Source organism: Setaria viridis, chromosome 8 (genome assembly GCF_005286985.2).
Source record: "Setaria viridis chromosome 8, Setaria_viridis_v4.0, whole genome shotgun sequence".
Lineage (NCBI taxonomy): Eukaryota > Viridiplantae > Streptophyta > Magnoliopsida > Poales > Poaceae > Setaria > Setaria viridis.
In genome coordinates, this window is record NC_048270.2 from 39,415,366 (window position 1) to 39,432,365 (window position 17,000).

At 50.4% G+C, this 17,000-nt stretch overlaps 3 protein-coding genes and 1 pseudogene across 3 annotated transcripts; 2 read left to right on the top strand and 2 right to left on the bottom strand.

Moving 5' to 3' along the window:
• Positions 1-1,017: 1,017 nt before the first annotated feature.
• LOC140223688 (tricetin 3',4',5'-O-trimethyltransferase-like) lies at positions 1,018-2,470 on the bottom strand. Its single transcript, XM_072295798.1, has one exon. It carries the CDS (start codon positions 2,293-2,295, stop codon positions 1,210-1,212), a length of 1,086 nt encoding a protein of 361 aa, XP_072151899.1. The 5' UTR covers positions 2,296-2,470; the 3' UTR covers positions 1,018-1,209.
• Positions 2,471-4,070: 1,600 nt separating this feature from the next.
• LOC140220171 (tyrosine decarboxylase 1-like) lies at positions 4,071-5,988 on the top strand. Its single transcript, XM_072290194.1, has 2 exons — positions 4,071-4,967; positions 5,130-5,988. The coding sequence occupies exons 1-2, from the start codon at positions 4,157-4,159 to the stop codon at positions 5,801-5,803; spliced, it is 1,485 nt and encodes a 494-aa protein (XP_072146295.1). The 5' UTR covers positions 4,071-4,156; the 3' UTR covers positions 5,804-5,988.
• Positions 5,989-12,603: 6,615 nt separating this feature from the next.
• Positions 12,604-13,913, bottom strand: LOC140223695 (tricetin 3',4',5'-O-trimethyltransferase-like; annotated as a pseudogene).
• Positions 13,914-15,487: 1,574 nt separating this feature from the next.
• Positions 15,488-16,899, top strand: LOC140220326 (phenylacetaldehyde synthase-like). Its single transcript, XM_072290343.1, has 3 exons — positions 15,488-15,505; positions 15,589-15,966; positions 16,148-16,899. Exons 1-3 carry the CDS (start codon positions 15,488-15,490, stop codon positions 16,835-16,837), a joined length of 1,086 nt encoding a protein of 361 aa, XP_072146444.1. The 3' UTR covers positions 16,838-16,899.
• Positions 16,900-17,000: the final 101 nt, after the last annotated feature.

Below are 17,000 nucleotides of genomic sequence, written 5' to 3' on the forward strand. Positions count from 1 at the left end.
TGATCCGATGCGTATCTCAAGTGACCATCGGATCATCCAATGCTCACATATTTTACTAGCCGTTGTAGCGAAGGCTCTTTGAGGTCCATGGGCTATTTATGCCCCCTCCAGTCGCCCATTCAGAGTTGCTGGATTGTCCATACATCGATTGAAGACCAAGGCCCATCAAGAACACATCCATGCCACCAAAAGTGCAAAAGCGATAATACAAGGCTTAGCACGAGCTAAGAGATTGATTAGCTCTAGGATAGGCCTAGAGAGAGTAGTGCAAGGTGTTGCTACCTTGTGATTGGTTCAAGGAGTGATTCACTATTGTAAGCTTGGGGCGCCGGCGTCTTGGGGTCTTGGTGGCTCTCAGGCAAGTCTTCGACACCCCAGCTCGGTGTGGAGCAGCGTCGACAGTCGGATGCGGGGGACAAGAAGACTCCTTCCTTCGTGGAGCAGCTCCATGGTGGAGATGACGTCAAGGTGACCGAAGGGGGGTAGTAGTGAGCCTTGCGTTTGTGGTAGCTTGTCATCCGGCTTGGCTAGAGCCTTTGTAGCGAGCCCAAGACCTTGACCGGGAGAGACTTGGTGAGCAGGAGCATGTCCTTGGTGGAGCTCCAACGCATGGACTAGGGGTGGTATTTGGCTACCGATACCATGTGATAAATCATCGTGCTGGGTTTGCATCTTTCCTAACCCACTCCTTTACATTTCCGCACTACATTCTCGCAACTTGAGTGCCTTTAGTTACTTTCCAGAGTAGTACCTTGTTAGGATTGGCTCTAGGTTGCAAAACTCTTTGTGGGTGGGAAGTTTCACTAGATGAACCATAGATGCACATGTAGATAGCATGATCTAGTTTAGGTTTGGAAGCAAGTAGTGGAAGTCATAGGCCAAGGATTTTAAGCTAGTCTAATTCACCCCTCCCCTTCTTAGGGTACGAGCACCGATTCCTTTCAATTTGCTTTAGCACCATGAAGGCAATAGTCATCCATCTGCACCATGATCATAGAGCAATGCAAAACCACGAGAGAAACGAAACGGCTGCTCTTCCTTCATTTTATTCCAATTAGTATGGACGTGGAGGTTACAGGACACACCATGCTAGCTGTAGCGCCGGCAACAGGGAAACAAACCCAAGAAAGCAATGCGGACATTTTATTCTACTTTTTTATGCAGAATATATGGAGGCACCAGCCAGCCCAGCAACAACGACAATGGCGGCTACTTGGTATACTCGATGGCCCAGAAGTTGGCGTAGATGTAGGTGGACTTGACGCTGGTAAACCCGGCGCCCTTGGCGAGCTCCACAAACTCCCTCTCGTACCTCTCCTTGCCGTCGGGGCTGTACGCGAGCAGGCACACGTCGACGCCGATCAACCCCTGCGCGCTGTTTGTGGCATCCGGGTTCACCGGCAGGATGCACTCGACACTGATGAGCTTGCCGTGCGGAGGCAGCGCCTCGTAGCAGTTCTTGAGCAGCTTGGCGCAGTGGTTGTCGCCCCAGCAATTGAGGATCCACTTCATGAGGATGGCGTCGCCGGAGGGCACCTTCTCAAACATGTCGCCTCCCACGTGCTGCACCTGCACGTCGGGGTAGGCCGGCGCCTCGGAGATGACGTGGGGAAGGTCGAAGTTGATCCCTTGAATGGTCGGGTACCTGGAGGTGATGGCATGGATGGTGGAGCCGAGGCCGCCGCCAACGTCGACGAGGGTGCGGACGCCGTCGAAGCCCGTGTAGAGCTCCAAGAGCTTCTTGGTGAGGATGACGGAATGCTGCTTCATGGCCTCATTGAAGACCCCGTTGAAGCGTGCGTCAGTACCGGCGTAGTCGAACCAGGAAGGCGTCCCAAACGCCCTGTTGAATGGGCTGCCACCCTCAAGGACCGCGTCCGTCATGTAGCTCCAGGCGTGCATGAAGAGCTTGTCGTTGGCGAGGAGGTGGAACGGAGCCATGGAGACACCATCCTCGTTGGGGGTGAGCCACTTGCACACTGGCGCGGCGCTGTACTGGCGGCACAGGCTGCCATCCTCGGCCTCCTCCACCACGCAGGACACAACTTTGTAGGACGCCAGAAGTCGCAGCAAGCGATCCACCATGGACGGCGCGGCGGGGTTGGCCTTGGAAGGCAGCTTCGCGGCCACCTCCTTGGGAGTGAGAGCCTTCCCGCTGGCGCCCACAAGGGTCTCGAGCAGGCCCAGCTCAATGGCAGTTCTTAGCGTCATCGGCAGGATGGCCGACGACACTAGCTGCAGAGCGTGCATGCATGTCTCCTCGTCGGCTATGGCCATGTCCGCGGCGGAACCCATCTACCTCCCGGGATTGGAGCTCAACTAACTGATGAAGGTGTGTGTAGCTTGTTGTTGTGATTGCTGGTGGCTGAATGATCGATGAGGCGAAAGGGGCCGTTTATATAGAGCTTCGAGCTAGGCTTTGTTCACCAACCTGAAAATCATGCATTCTTTGACAAGTATGGGATTGCTTGTATGGTGTGACGTGACCTGTGAGAGCTAGCAGCTAGCGTGGTAGTGATTGTGTACCCCATGCAAAACCTCCCTCCTAATAAGATCGTGATGCACGAGGCTGAATACTATATTGTTTTGTCTGCAGTCTAATCGATTTGGAATCCGCAAATATAATCAATTCACGACACTGGAGATGGTCGGCGCACGAGGAGTGGCAGTCCTATTGAAACTTTCAGAGAAGCACCTTGTGCCCTTTGAGAATCTGTTTTGCATTAGATCAAGGTTGAGATGGTTTCTTTAACCCTTGAGATTCAGCGCGAGGGTCCACGTGCGTGATGGACATGGCTTCGCTACTGCACAACTATTTTTCAAGAATCAAGATATTCTGCATGGGATGTCCTGCGTCTCTGGTGTCGGTGCAATCTTTCTCCTGTTGAACACATACACTAGCGTCTGATGCCAGAGTGAGGTGGATTGGGTGGATCAAGGCTACGGCGTAGGACATTATCATGGCTCGGGCGGCCGGAGCAAGAACACGAGCTGGCCGATCGTAGAGGGAAGACGCAAGTGGCACTTGCAGAATCTACGTGGCTCCCCTTGGTCATTCTTTGTCTCACCCTATGGGTATCGTGGAGGCACGGCGCCAGGCTGGCGGCACGGTGTAGCCTCAATTCAGGACTTTCCTAGCCAGGGCGTGGCCGAGGGCGATTGGTTGCTCAACCTGATGAGAACTTGGGTGGGTGCTCCTACATGGGAGAGAATAGGGTGACGGATGAGAATGCAGATGAGGGACGGGGCTCAGACGAGGGGTGGGTTGGAGACATGTTTTCACTGTTGAACTCTTAGCGTCAAGATGAGAGGTGAGATGAGATACCGGTAGGACCTGCTCTTACCATGGCACTTCAGCAACCCCACCCCAACCCCGCGCGCAAGTCAAAATTTGAGGACCATCTGTACAATACGTGTGCAAACAAAACCATAATTTTACTAGTATTGAGGGATTTTAGTTATTTCTTCTAAAAAATCTCTTGGGAAATCGTATTTTTGTAGTACAACATATATAGAAAATAAGTATTACTCACAAATAAACTGCCCTTTTCTTTAGTATTCTTGGTTTTTGTTATTATTTTATTTAATCTTAAGATTTATATATGCATAAAAAAGTAATTTAGTATCTTCAAATATGGAAACGTGGTCTTAGGAATAGGGCTCATATTTTATTCTTGAGCATGCCTAGTGGAAAAATACTATCTAAAAAACTGCAAAGAAATTTCATCATACGGAAATGTCTGAGATTGTGAACGGAAGCAATTTCATCTGTCTGCAACCCTGCATAGCATGTGACAGCCCGGGCTGCGTGCCAAGAAACACCCAGAGCTCCTGACACAACCGCGTGAGCACCTTCTCCGACATGCGCACATGAGGACCGCATGCACCCATATGCAAGGTTCACAAATACGTGCGTGCTTAAACTATATGCGCACGTTACAAACGATTGTAGAAAAAATGCGAGTCACCAGGAAGGTAGGTAGTAGAGCATGCCGTCAGTGTCTTTCCTGTGACCTGTGTTCGTGGTGCACATGGCAGAATGCACAGTCTATACATAGGAACCAGAAGTTGGCTTCGAAACCAAATCACTCATTAGTCCTTCGGTACTGCAGTGAACGCTATCTAGCAAGCTAATTTCCCCTTGAAATCAGTGGCCATGGGTAGCCTTCCACTTGAAGCCATGATGCCACTGAACCCCGATTCATTCGCTGGGGAGTCCAGTGCCGTGGTCGACTTCCTCGCCGACTACTACCGCAACGTCGATAAGTATCCGGTCATGGCCAACACCCAGCCAGGGACCATCCGTAAGCTTCTTCCGGAGGCAGCCCCGGAGTTGGGCGACTCCATGGATCGCATACTGGATGATGTGCAGCGGGATATCCTCCCCGGCCTCACACATTGGCAGAGCCCTAGCTTCTTTGCCTATTTCCCGGCGAATGCAAGCACCGCAGGGTTCGCCGGGGAGATGTTGTCGGCTGGTCTCAACGTCGTCCCGTTCGTCTGGACGGCGTCACCGGTGGCCACTGAGCTGGAGCAGGTCGTGGTTGACTGGATGGCTAGCCTCCTCGGCCTACCGGAGCGCTTCCACTTCAAGGGAGGAGGAGGCGGTGTCCTGCATGGGAGCACGTGCGAGGCGGTGGTGTGCACTCTCGCTGCCGCGCGCGACCGTGCACTCAGCAAGCTCGGACATGAGGGCATCCTCAAGCTTGTCGTGTATGCCTCGGACCAGACCCACGCAACCTTCCAGAAGGGCGCGAGCATCGTCGGCATCCCTCCAGCAAACTTCCGCATCCTGCGGACTTCGGCAAACTCGGGATACGGCCTGACCGCCACCATCGTCCAAAGAGCAATCGAGGAAGACGTCGCCCGCGGGCTGGTTCCCCTTTACCTCTGCGCCACCGTCGGCACTACTGGTCTGGGGGCCATTGACCGAGTGCGCGAGCTCGGCCATGTTGCCCGGCGTTATGGTAATTCATTCAACCTCCCTCTCTTATACGCTAATCACCCATACGGTGACACTAAATACGTAGAAATGGAATGCGCTATGCGGTCACAAGTCACGATTCATGCTCACTTAACAATCAACAATCAGTTCCTATAACCATCTGACAAGAATACATGTTTTACAGGAACCTGGCTGCACATCGACGCAGCCTACGCCGGAAGCGCAGCCATTTGCCCGGAGTTCCAAGGTCACCTCGACGGCGCCGAGCTCGCGGACTCGCTGAGCATGAACCCACATAAGTGGTTCCTCACCAACATGGACTGCTGCTGCCTCTGGGTGGCGAACCCTACCACCATGACCGACGCACTGTCCACTGACCCGGAGTACCTCAAGAATGTCGGCACCGCGTCTAAGATGGCGGAAACGGTCGACTACAAGGACTGGCAGATCGCGCTGTCACGCCGCTTCCGTGCCATCAAACTCTGGGTGGTGCTACGGCGCTATGGAGCGGCGGGAATGCGCGCGCACATACGGAGGCACATCCAGATGGCAGAGTGGTTCGAGCACGTCGTGGCGGCGGACGAGCAGTTTGAGGTCGTGGTGCCAAGGAACTTCTCCTTGGTGTGCTTCCGCCTCCGCCCGCGGTTCATGGCGGATAAAGCTGTGGAGGCCCTCAACCGTGACCTCCTCGCAGCGGTGAATGCAAGCGGCCGGGCGTTCATGACGCACTTCGTCGTGGACGACAAGTTTGTGATCCGCCTAGCAGTGGGTGGGTCAATGACAGAGATGCGGCACGTCCGGGCCGCGTGGGAGCTTCTCAAGGAGAAGGCCAACGACTTGATCGCCACCGGTTGTTAGTTATTGCTCATTGCTAGTGCTATACCATGCATGGCCAGCAACAGAAGCTGAGCATTCTATTATTGCTTCCATTCGTAGTTAGAGCACACCATGAATGCAATAGTCAATCCATCTGAACCATGAACATTCACTATGACCATGTATGCGACACAATATACATAAGTGCTAGTGCCGATATTGGATTCTATTTCTGGAGAAGCGGCTGCTTCTACGGAGCAGGCCGATTGAATTTTAAGTATGTTATGATACTTGTAAAAAATCGATGCTAGGCATGGATTCCTGGAAGGGGCCCGTCACAACTCACAATGGAAGGGACCCGTCATAACCAAGCTCATTAATACAAAAGAAACGTCAGGCGAAACAAATGGACGCTAAGCCACACACCTGAACAAATTTTACCCGAAATTTGCAACACACGTCAAGAATGCTTATCACTCAACCGTCTCACATCTCTTTTGTTTAAGGAAACCAGGCTCGTTCCTACAAAATGAACAGCTCTTTTACGATCCACAATACTACTACTTAGTAGTATATAGTATATATATAAGATCTAACTGTTCATTATTATGGATAATTTAGTAATTATTACAATGTAAAAAGTCATATTTCAAATAGAATGGTCTTTTAAACTTTCTGCTAGTATCAAAAATAAAATTATAGTGGTGCCATTTGTGTTTTCATACCATGATACCCTTATACTACCTATACTACTCATGTATACTACCCATACCACAGGTGTAGGTTTCAGTAGTATGTAATTAATCTTGAGCGTCGGATATGTTTATACTAGTCATTTTCGAACACAAGTATAGTCTAGTGTTGTGTTTCGTAAAAGAGCTCATATAATATGTTATAAAACTTATTTGTGAAAGCTAAAGGCAGCAACTGGGGATAAATTCCAGAATAGGTAAGAACAGAAATTTAAAAGGGCAAAATTTGTTGATGCATGGAAATGCATAGAATACTTATTGGAGCCAAGGCTCTTTTAGGTCCATGGGCTATTTATGCCCTCTCCACTCGCCCATTCAGAGTTGCTGGAGTGTCCATACATCTATTGAAGACCAAAGCTCATCAAGTGACGAATGGAGAAACCACACATCCACTGTGATAATTTTAGAGCATCCAGGTGACGATATTCAATGCGCTCAAATGGTGGTATTCAACTTAGAAAAAATAGTAGCACCAGAAGATCTGAGAGTCATCGGAGCAACCATCGGAGCAATTGGTACAACTGAGAAGTCAAATTGAGTTGCAGCAAGCACCAAATGATCCGACGGGGTCGTTTTCACAAGCGTCGGAGCAATTCGCAAAGAAGACGTAGAAAGACCTATAGCACCAGATATTCCGATGACTAGAAGATGAAGGCATTGGACCAAGAATATTTACTTTGAAAACATCAAGAGAGTTTTTAGGAAAAACTCCTTCAGCACCGGATGATCCGACTATACGTCGGATGAATTTAGGCAGAGGTGCAACGGCTATATGCGTCAGCAGGGGGCATGTCACACCCGATTTTAAGGATAAAACCGAGTGCTTTCAATACATGTGCGCCAAGAACAAGTTACACACATGTACGACATAAGTGAATAACAAAGGCAGTGCCAAAGCGAATAAAGAGAGTATTAAACTTTATTACATGACCGAAAGTCTCAATAAAACACAAGCCTAACTTATTACGCAGCGGACTCTGAAGACGACGATGACACCACAGGCAGCTGACTGAAGAACCGTACGCCTAGAACTCCTCAAAGTCGTGCAGGTACTCCTCCAGATTATCTTGGTCTGAACAACGGTTTTGCAAGGGTGAGTACAATTATGGTTGGTACTCAACAAGTCGTGGGGAATAGTGTAGTGTAACGCCAACCAAGGTATGGCTAAGGCTAAACAACATAAGCTTTTAATTAGGTTGGTCAAATTTTATTAGCAATTAACTAAGTATAAGTTTATACCACCCCAAATTAAACATGAACATAAATAAAGTAAACAACATATGTGCGGTATGACAACAATTTAAGTCCATCTTTCGTTAGTATTATCATGTGAGGGTCCAGGCCACTCTTAATCGTGAGCACGGTTGATCGATCAGTTTTACACTCTGCAGAGGTCGCACATCTTTACCCACAAGTCACGTAAAAGTTCAAAAGAACTTTGGACCCAACCATGCGGTGTTTGCAAGGCACCATACCACACTTCCAAGGTGTGATTGCATAGGGACGCTACGAGGCCTTTACAAAGATTCATTAGTCAGTGGTAACCCGCTAAGGTTTCGGTGTCTGGCGTGCACAACCTATCACAGGACAATGATGGAACGACTCAGTCCCCCCTCTTGCCTAATCACGAGTAAGATTACTCCAGACTAAGGTTTCTAATTATTTAGCCAAGACCAGAGCCAATTAGTCTTGTGGTAGCACTATTTTCCTGGGTGGCTGTCCATGTTCCGATTAAACGTTTGTGATCTTGTATTAATGAAAGGTATAACAGAAGTAAAGCAAGATTAATCATTGAGTTCAGTTAAACCAACTTATCCTAAGTAGGAACTAAGCATGAGCTACCCAACATAAAAGTAAACCCGGTTGGTCAAGGCAAAGGTAAATTCAATCTAGGCAAACCTTAATTGGGACCCATCAATTTAATCTTAACAAGGGCATAGCATAATTGTTGAGTATGAGAAAGTAAAAGTGTATAGGACTGAGAAGTAGTGATCAAGGACACGACTTGCCTTCTTGGCCTTGCTCTTGCTGTTCGTACTCGTCGAAGGCTTGATCTTCAAATCCCCCGAATTGCTGAACGTCTATACACATCACACGAGCACATACAAGCAAACAAGGGCACAAAGTAAGAAAACAGTACACCAATCACAACTAAACAGATAAAACAAGCTTGAAAAATTAATCTACGCTTTAAACAAACACGTGGATTTAAAGAACGTGAAAAACGGAGTTAAGATGCAACAGATATGATTAAAACAAGATAAGAGGGCTTTTCTGTGAGAAAAACAAAACTTCTAGGGTCGAACTGCGGAAAACCGAGGGCTTATACGTGATTATGCCTAGAAACCGAAGGTTTAACACGCAAAAACACAACTCGGGATGGCGGGTTGATTTTACAGAAACTCAGGGTCTAAACCGAAAGAAAACAGGACCAAAACAAAATTATTTTTCAACTAGATTGGACTGCGGGTTGATTTATGGAAAAGGCCAGGGCTTAAGTGCCAACAAGGTGCAGCGCGACGCGATTTACCGTTATGCGATCCGGTTGACTCGCTGCGGGCCGTCGGATTTGGATCTGACAGTCTCGGTCGTCGGCAACACCGAAGCGGCGGCGCACCAGTCAGCGGGCGGCTATGAGCGGCGGCGGTTCGTCGGAATTAGCCGATACGGCGCTCCGGGGCTCGGTTTCGCGCGCGGAAAACACAGGAAGCATGAGAAAAGAAAGGTGATCCCGTTTTGGTGGTTCACGATGAGCAAGGCTCACCGGAAGGCGGCGGCGGAGAGAGGGTGGCGGCGCTGGAGCTCTGGTGGCAGCGCTTGGTAGGGTTTCGGGGGCGCTATTGCGGCGTGCTCGAGGTCGCAGGGGGGGGGGAGGGGGCAGCGGGGCGGCGGCTTATATAGGAGCGGAGTCCGCTGGCGGTCGGAGTGGAGTCCTAGCCGGATACGGCCGGAGGACGGGGATGAGGGATAGGTCGCAGCTGTTAGACATCTTTACCCACAACTCGCGTAAAAGTTCAAAAGAACTTTGGACCCAACCATGCGGTGTTTGCAAGGCACCATACCACACTTCCGAGGTGTGATTGCATAGGGACGCTACGAGGCCTTTACAAAAATTCATTAGTCAGTGGTAACCCGCTAAGGTTCGGTGTCTGGCATGGACAACCTATCACAGGACAATGATACAACGACTCAGTCCTCCCTCTTGCCTCATCACGAGTAAGGTTTCTAATTATTTAGCCAAGACCAGAGCCAATTAGTCTTGTGGTAGCACTGTTTTCCTAGGTGGCTCTCCATGTTCCGATTAAACGTTTGTGATCTTGTACTAATGAAAGGTATAACAGAAGTAAAGCAAGATTAATCATTGAGTTCAGTTAAACCAACTTATCCCAAGTAGGAACTAAGGATGATCTACCAAACATAAAAGTACACCCGGTTAGTCAAGGCATAGGTAAATTCAATCTAGGCAAACCTTAATTGGGACCCATCAATTTAATCTTAACAAGGGCATAGCATAATTGTTGAGTACGAGAAAGTAAAAGTGTATAGGACTGAGAAGTAGGGATCAAGGACACAACTTGTTTTCTTGGCCTTGCTCTTGCTGTTCGTACTGCTCGAAGGCTTGATCTTCAAATCCCCCAAATTGCTGAACGTCTATACGCATCACACGAGCACATACAAGCAAACAAGGGCACAAAGTAAGAAAACAGTACACCAATAACAACTAAAAAGAGAAAACAAGCCTGAAAAATTAATCTACACTTTAAAACAAACATGTGGATATAAAGAACGCGAAAAACGGAGTTAAGATGCAAAAGATATGATTAAAACAAGATCCAGGGGCTTTTCTGCGAGAAAAACAAAACTTCTAGGGTCGAACTCCGAAAAACCGAGGGCTTGTACATGATTATGCCTATAAACCGAAGGTTTAACACGGAAAAATGCAACTTAGGATGGCGGGTTGAATTAGAGAAACTCAGGGTCTAAACCGAAAGAAAGCAGGACCAAAACACAATTATTTTTGAACTAGATTGGACTGCAGGTTGATTTGCGGAAAAGGCGAGCGCTTCAGTGCAAAAGAGGCGCGGCGCGACACGATTGAGTACGCGATCCGGTTGACTCGCTGTGGGCTGTCGGATTTGGATCCGACGGTCTCGGTCGTCGATGACACCTAAGCGGCAGCGGACCAGGCGGCGGGCGGCGACGAGCGGCGGCGGTTTGCTGGAATTAGCCGATACGGCGCTCCGGGGCTCGATTTCGCGCGCGGAAAACACCGGAAGCATGAGAGAAGCAAGGCGATCCCTTTTCGGCGGTTCACGGTGATCGAGGCTCACTGGAAGGTGGTGCTTGGCGGCGGAGAGAGGGTGGCGGCACTTGCTGGGGTTTCGGGAGCGCTGTTGCGGGGTGCTTGAGGTGGGGGGGGGGCGGCGGCTTATACAGGGGCGGAGTCCGGGCGCGGTCGGAGTGGAGTCCCGGCCGGAACACGGGGATGACGGGTAGGTCCCACTCGTCAGACCTGCGGAAGGAGGCCGCTGCCGCTGGGCAGGCCGACGGAGTGGGCCGAGCGAGCGACATGGGCTGGCAAGGGAAAAAGGGAAAGCGGCAGCTTCGCGGGCCGAAGGAAAAGGCGGAGCGGGCCGGGGGAGGTAGCGGCGCTGTGCTGCAGGGAAATAGGATCCGGGCTGAAAGAGAAAGGAGGAGGAGAAGGATGCAGCCCAGGAGGACGAAGAGAAAAGAGGAAAAGAAAGATTTTTGAAATTGAAATTGAAATTGAGATTCAATTTTCATTCAAACACAAGCAATCAAAATAAATGCACCAGCATGCAATGCACAAAGAACTCCTATGATGGTTTAATTTAATTTAGAGAAAATAAAATTAAATGCCTAGAAATTTAAATGACATCCTAATTGAGCAAATTTTAGTGTATTTAAATTCTTTAAAAAATTTGGGTGTTACAGGGCACCAGATGATCCGACGCCTATCTCAAGTGACCATCGGATCATCCAATGCTCACATATTTTACTAGCCGTTGTAGCGAAGGCTCTTTGAGATCCATGGGCTATTTATGCCCTCTCCACTCGCCCATTCAGAGGTGCTGGATTGTCCATACATCGATTGAAGACCAAGGCCCATCAAGAACACATCCATGCCACCAAAAGTGCAAAAGCGATAATCCAAGGCTTAGCACGAGCTAAGAGATTGATTAGCTCTAGGATAGGCCTAGAGAGAGTAGTGCCAGGTGTTGCTACCTTGTGATTGGTTCAAGGAGTGATCCACTATTGTAAGCTTGGGGCGCCGGCACCTTGGGGTCTTGGTGGCTCTCCGGCAAGTCTTCGACACCCCAGCTCAGTGTGGAGCAGCGTCGACAGCCGGATGCGGGGGACAAGAAGACTCCTTCCTTCGTGGAGCAGCTCCATGGTGAAGACGACGTCAAGGTGACCGAAGGGGGGTAGTAGTGAGCATTGCATTTGTGGATAGCTTGTCATCCGGCTTGGCTAGAGCCTTTGTAGCGAGCCCAAGACCTTGACCGGGAGAGACTTGGTGAGTAGGAGCTTGTCCTTGGTGGAGCTCCAACGCATGGACTAGGGGTGGCATTTGGCTACCGATACCATGTGATAAATCATCGTGCTAGGTTTGCATCTTTTCTAACCCACTCCTTTACATTTCCGCACTACATTCTCGCAACTTGAGTGCCTTTAATTACTTTCCAGAGTAGTACCTTGTTAGGATTGGCTCTAGGTTGCAAAACTCTTTGTGGGTGGGAAGTTTCACTAGATCAACCATAGATGCACATGTAGATAGCATGATCTAGTTTAGGTTTGGAAGCAAGTAGTGGAAGTCATAGGCCAAGGATTTTAAGCTAGCCTAATTCACCCCTCCCCTTCTTATGGTACGAGCATCGATTCCTTTCAATTTGCTTTAGCACCATGAAGGCAATAGTCATCCATCTGCACCATGATCATAGAGCAATGCAAAACCACGAGAGAAACGAAACGGCTGCTCTTCCTTCATTTTATTCCAATTAGTATGGACGTGGAGGTTACAGGACACACCATGCGAGCTGTAGCGCCGGCAACAGGGAAACAAACCCAAGAAAGCAATGCGGACATTTTATTCTACTTTTTTATGCAGAATATATGGAGGCACCAGCCAGCCCAGCAACAACGACAATGGCGGCTACTTGGTATACTCGATGGCCCAGAAGTTGGCGTAGATGTAGGTGGACTTGACGCTGGTAAACCCGGCGCCCTTGGCGAGCTCCACAAACTCCCTCTCGTACCTCTCCTTGCCGTCGGGGCTGTACGCGAGCAGGCACACGTCGACGCCGATCAACCCCTGCGCGCTGTTTGTGGCATCCGGGTTCACCGGCAGGATGCACTCGACACTGATGAGCTTGCCGTGCGGAGGCAGCGCCTAGTAGCAGTTCTTGAGCAGCTTGGCGCAGTGGTTGTCGCCCCAGCAATTGAGGATCCACTTCATGAGGATGGCGTCGCCGGAGGGCACCTTCTCAAACATGTCGCCTCCCACGTGCTGCACCTGCACGTCGGGGTAGGCCGGCGCCTCGGAGATGACGTGGGGAAGGTCGAAGTTGATCCCTTGAATGGTCGGGTACCTGGAGGTGATGGCATGGATGGTGGAGCCGAGGCCGCCGCCAACGTCGACGAGGGTGCGGACGCCGTCGAAGCCCGTGTAGAGCTCCAAGAGCTTCTTGGTGAGGATGACGGAATGCTGCTTCATGGCCTCATTGAAGACCCCGTTGAAGCGTGCGTCAGTACCGGCGTAGTCGAACCAGGAAGGCGTCCCAAACGCCCTGTTGAATGGGCTGCCACCCTCAAGGACCGCGTCCGTCATGTAGCTCCAGGCGTGCATGAAGAGCTTGTCGTTGGCGAGGAGGTGGAACGGAGCCATGGAGACACCATCCTCGTTGGGGGTGAGCCACTTGCACACTGGCGCGGCGCTGTACTGGCGGCACAGGCTGCCATCCTCGCCCTCCTCCACCACGCAGGACACAACTTTGTAGGACGCCAGAAGTCGCAGCAAGCGATCCACCATGGACGGCGCGGCGGGGTTGGCCTTGGAAGGCAGCTTCGCGGCCACCTCCTTGGGAGTGAGAGCCTTCCCGCTGGCGCCCACAAGGGTCTCGAGCAGGCCCAGCTCAATGGCAGTTCTTAGCGTCATGGGCAGGATGGCCGACGACACCAGCTGCAGAGCGTGCATGCATGTCTCCTCGTCGGCTATGGCCATCTGCGCGGCGGAACCCATCTACCTCCCGGGATTGGAGCTCAACTAACTGATGAAGGTGTGTGTACCTTGTTGTTGTGATTGCTGGTGGCTGAATGATCGATGAGGCGAAAGGGGCCGTTTATATAGAGCTTCGAGCTAGGCTTTGTTCACCAACCTGAAAATCATGCATTCTTTGACAAGTATGGGATTGCTTGTATGGTGTGAGAGCTAGCAGCTAGCGTGGCAGTGATTGTTTATTATATTTCTTATTACCCCATGCAAAACCTCCCTCCTAATAAGATCGTGATGCACGAGGCTGAATACTATATTGTTTTGTCTGCAGTCTAATCGATTTGGAATCTGCAAATATGATCAATTCACGACATTGGAGATGGTCGGCGCACGAAATGCCACCGGGACACAACGAGGAGTGGCAGTCCTATTGAAACTTTCAGAGAAGCACCTTGTGCCCTTTGAGAATCTGTTTTGCATTAGATCAAGGTTGAGATGGTTTCACGTGCGTGATGGACATGGCTTCGCTACTGCACAACTGTTTTTCAAGAATCAAGATATTCTGCATGGGATGTCCTGCGTCTCTGGTGTCGGTGCAATCTTTCTCCTGTTGAACACGTACACTAGCGTCTGATGCCAGAGTGAGGTGGATCGGGTGGATCAAGGCTACGGCGTAGCACATTATCAAGGCTCGGGCGGCCAGAGCAAGAACACGAGCTGGCCGACCGTAGAGGGAAGACGCAACCGGCACTCGCAGAATCTACGTGGCTCCCCTTGGTCGTTCTTTGTCTCACCCTATGGGTATCGTGGAGGCACGGCGCCAGGCTGGCGGCACGGTGTAGCCTCAATTCAGAACTTTCCTACCCAGGGCGTGGCCGAGGGCGATTGGTTGCTCAACCTGATGAGAACTTGGGTGGGTGCTCCTGCATGGGAGAGAATAGGGTGACGGATGAGAATGCAGATGAGGGACGGGGCTCAGACGAGGGGTGGGTTGGAGAAATGTTTTCACTGTTGAACTCTTAGCGTCAAGATGAGAGGTGAGATGAGATACCGGTAGGACCTGCTCTTACCATGGCACTTCAGCAACCCCACCCCAACCCCGCGCGCAAGTCAAAATTTGAGGACACAAACAAAACCATAATTTTACTAGTATTGAGGGATTTTAGTTATTTCTTCTAAAAAATCTCTTGGGAATCGAAATCGTATTTTTGTAGTACAACATATATAGAAAATAAGTATTGTTCACAAATAAACTGCCCTATACTTGGTTTTTGTTATTATTTTATTTAATCTTAAGATTTATATCTGCATAAAAAAGTAATTTAGTATCTTCAAATATGGAAACGTGGTCTTAGGAATAGGGCTCATATTTTATTCTTGAGCATGCCTAGTGGAAAAATAATATCTAAAAAACTGCAAAGAAATTTAATACCTAAGCCTTCGATCCGCTCTACTTTTTGTATACTAGTTTACCTGCAATCCACTGGCTTGCACATTATATTTCATCATACGAAAATGTCTGAGATTGTGAACGGAAGCAATTTCATCTGTCTGCAACCCTGCATAGCATGTGACACCCAGAGCTCCTGACACAAGCGCGTGAGCACCTTCTCCGACATGCGCACATGATGACCGCATGCACCCATATTATACATAGTTTATTATATTTTTGGCTGGGATATGATAATCATTAATTATTACTTGTAAAGATTGGAAACGTTACAAACGATTGTAGAAAAAATGCGAGTCACCAGGAAGGTAGGTAGTAGAGCATGCCGTCAGTGTCTTTCCTGTGACCTGTGTTCGTGGTGCACATGGCAGAATGCACAGTCTATACATAGGAACCAGAAGTCGGCCTACCGGAGCGCTTCCACTTCAAGGGAGGAGGAGGCGGTGTCCTGCATGGGAGCACGTGCGAGGCGGTGGTGTGCACTCTCGCTGCCGCGCGCGACCGTGCACTCAGCAAGCTCGGACATGAGGGCATCCTCAAGCTTGTCGTGTATGCCTCGGACCAGACCCACGCAACCTTCCAGAAGGGCGCGAGCATCGTCGGCATCCCTCCAGCAAACTTCCGCATCCTGCGGACTTCGGCAAACTCGGGATACGGCCTGACCGCCACCATCGTCCAAAGAGCAATCGAGGAAGACGTCGCCCGCGGGCTGGTTCCCCTTTACCTCTGCGCCACCGTCGGCACTACTGGTCTGGGGGCCATTGACCGAGTGCGCGAGCTCGGCCATGTTGCCCGGCGTTATGGTAATTCATTCAACCTCCCTCTCTTATACGCTAATCACCCATACGGTGACACTAAATACGTAGAAATGGAAAGCGCTATGCGGTCACAGGTCACGATTTCATGCGCACTTAACAATCAACAATCAGTTCCTATAACCATCTGACAAGAATACATGTTTTACAGGAACCTGGCTGCACATCGACGCAGCCTACGCCGGAAGCGCAGCCATTTGCCCGGAGTTCCAAGGTCACCTCGACGGCGCCGAGCTCGCGGACTCGCTGAGCATGAACCCACATAAGTGGTTCCTCACCAACATGGACTGCTGCTGCCTCTGGGTGGCGAACCCTACCACCATGACCGACGCACTGTCCACTGACCCGGAGTACCTCAAGAATGTCGGCACCGCGTCTAAGATGGCGGAAACGGTCGACTACAAGGACTGGCAGATCGCGCTGTCACGCCGCTTCCGTGCCATCAAACTCTGGGTGGTGCTACGGCGCTATGGAGCGGCGGGAATGCGCGCGCACATGCGGAGGCACATCCAGATGGCAGAGTGGTTCGAGCACGTCGTGGCGGCGGACGAGCGGTTTGAGGTCGTGGTGCCAAGGAACTTCTCCTTGGTGTGCTTCCGCCTCCGCCCGCGGTTCATGGCGGATAAAGCTGTGGAGGCCCTGAACCGCGACCTCCTCGCAGCGGTGAATGCAAGCGGCCGGGCGTTCATGACGCACTTCGTCGTGGACGACAAGTTTGTGATCCGCCTAGCCGTGGGTGGGTCAATGACAGAGATGCGGCACGTCCGGGCCGCGTGGGAGCTTCTCAAGGAGAAGGCCAACGACTTGATCGCCACCGGTTGTTAGTTATTGCTCATTGCTAGTGCTATACCATGCATGGCCAGCAACAGAAGCTGAGCATTCTATTATTGCTTCCATTCGTAGTTAGAGCACACCATGAATGCAATAGTCAATCCATCTGAACCATGAACATTCACTATGACCATGTATGCGACACAATATACATAAC

What these genes read in the sequence shown, in the direction of transcription:
- LOC140223688 (XM_072295798.1), bottom strand. Translation starts at nt 2,295, where the DNA reads ATGGGTTCCGCCGCGGACATGGCCATAGCCGACGAGGAGACATGCATG.
- LOC140220326 (XM_072290343.1), top strand. An exon ending in GTCTGGGGGCCATTGACCGA is followed by an intron (nt 15,967 to 16,147) that starts GTGCGCGAGCTC and finishes CCATCTGACAAG; the next exon opens with AATACATGTTTTACAGGAAC.
- LOC140220171 (XM_072290194.1), top strand. Translation starts at nt 4,157, where the DNA reads ATGGGTAGCCTTCCACTTGAAGCCATGATGCCACTGAACCCCGATTCA. An exon ending in CCATGTTGCCCGGCGTTATG is followed by an intron (nt 4,968 to 5,129) that starts GTAATTCATTCA and finishes CATGTTTTACAG; the next exon opens with GAACCTGGCTGCACATCGAC.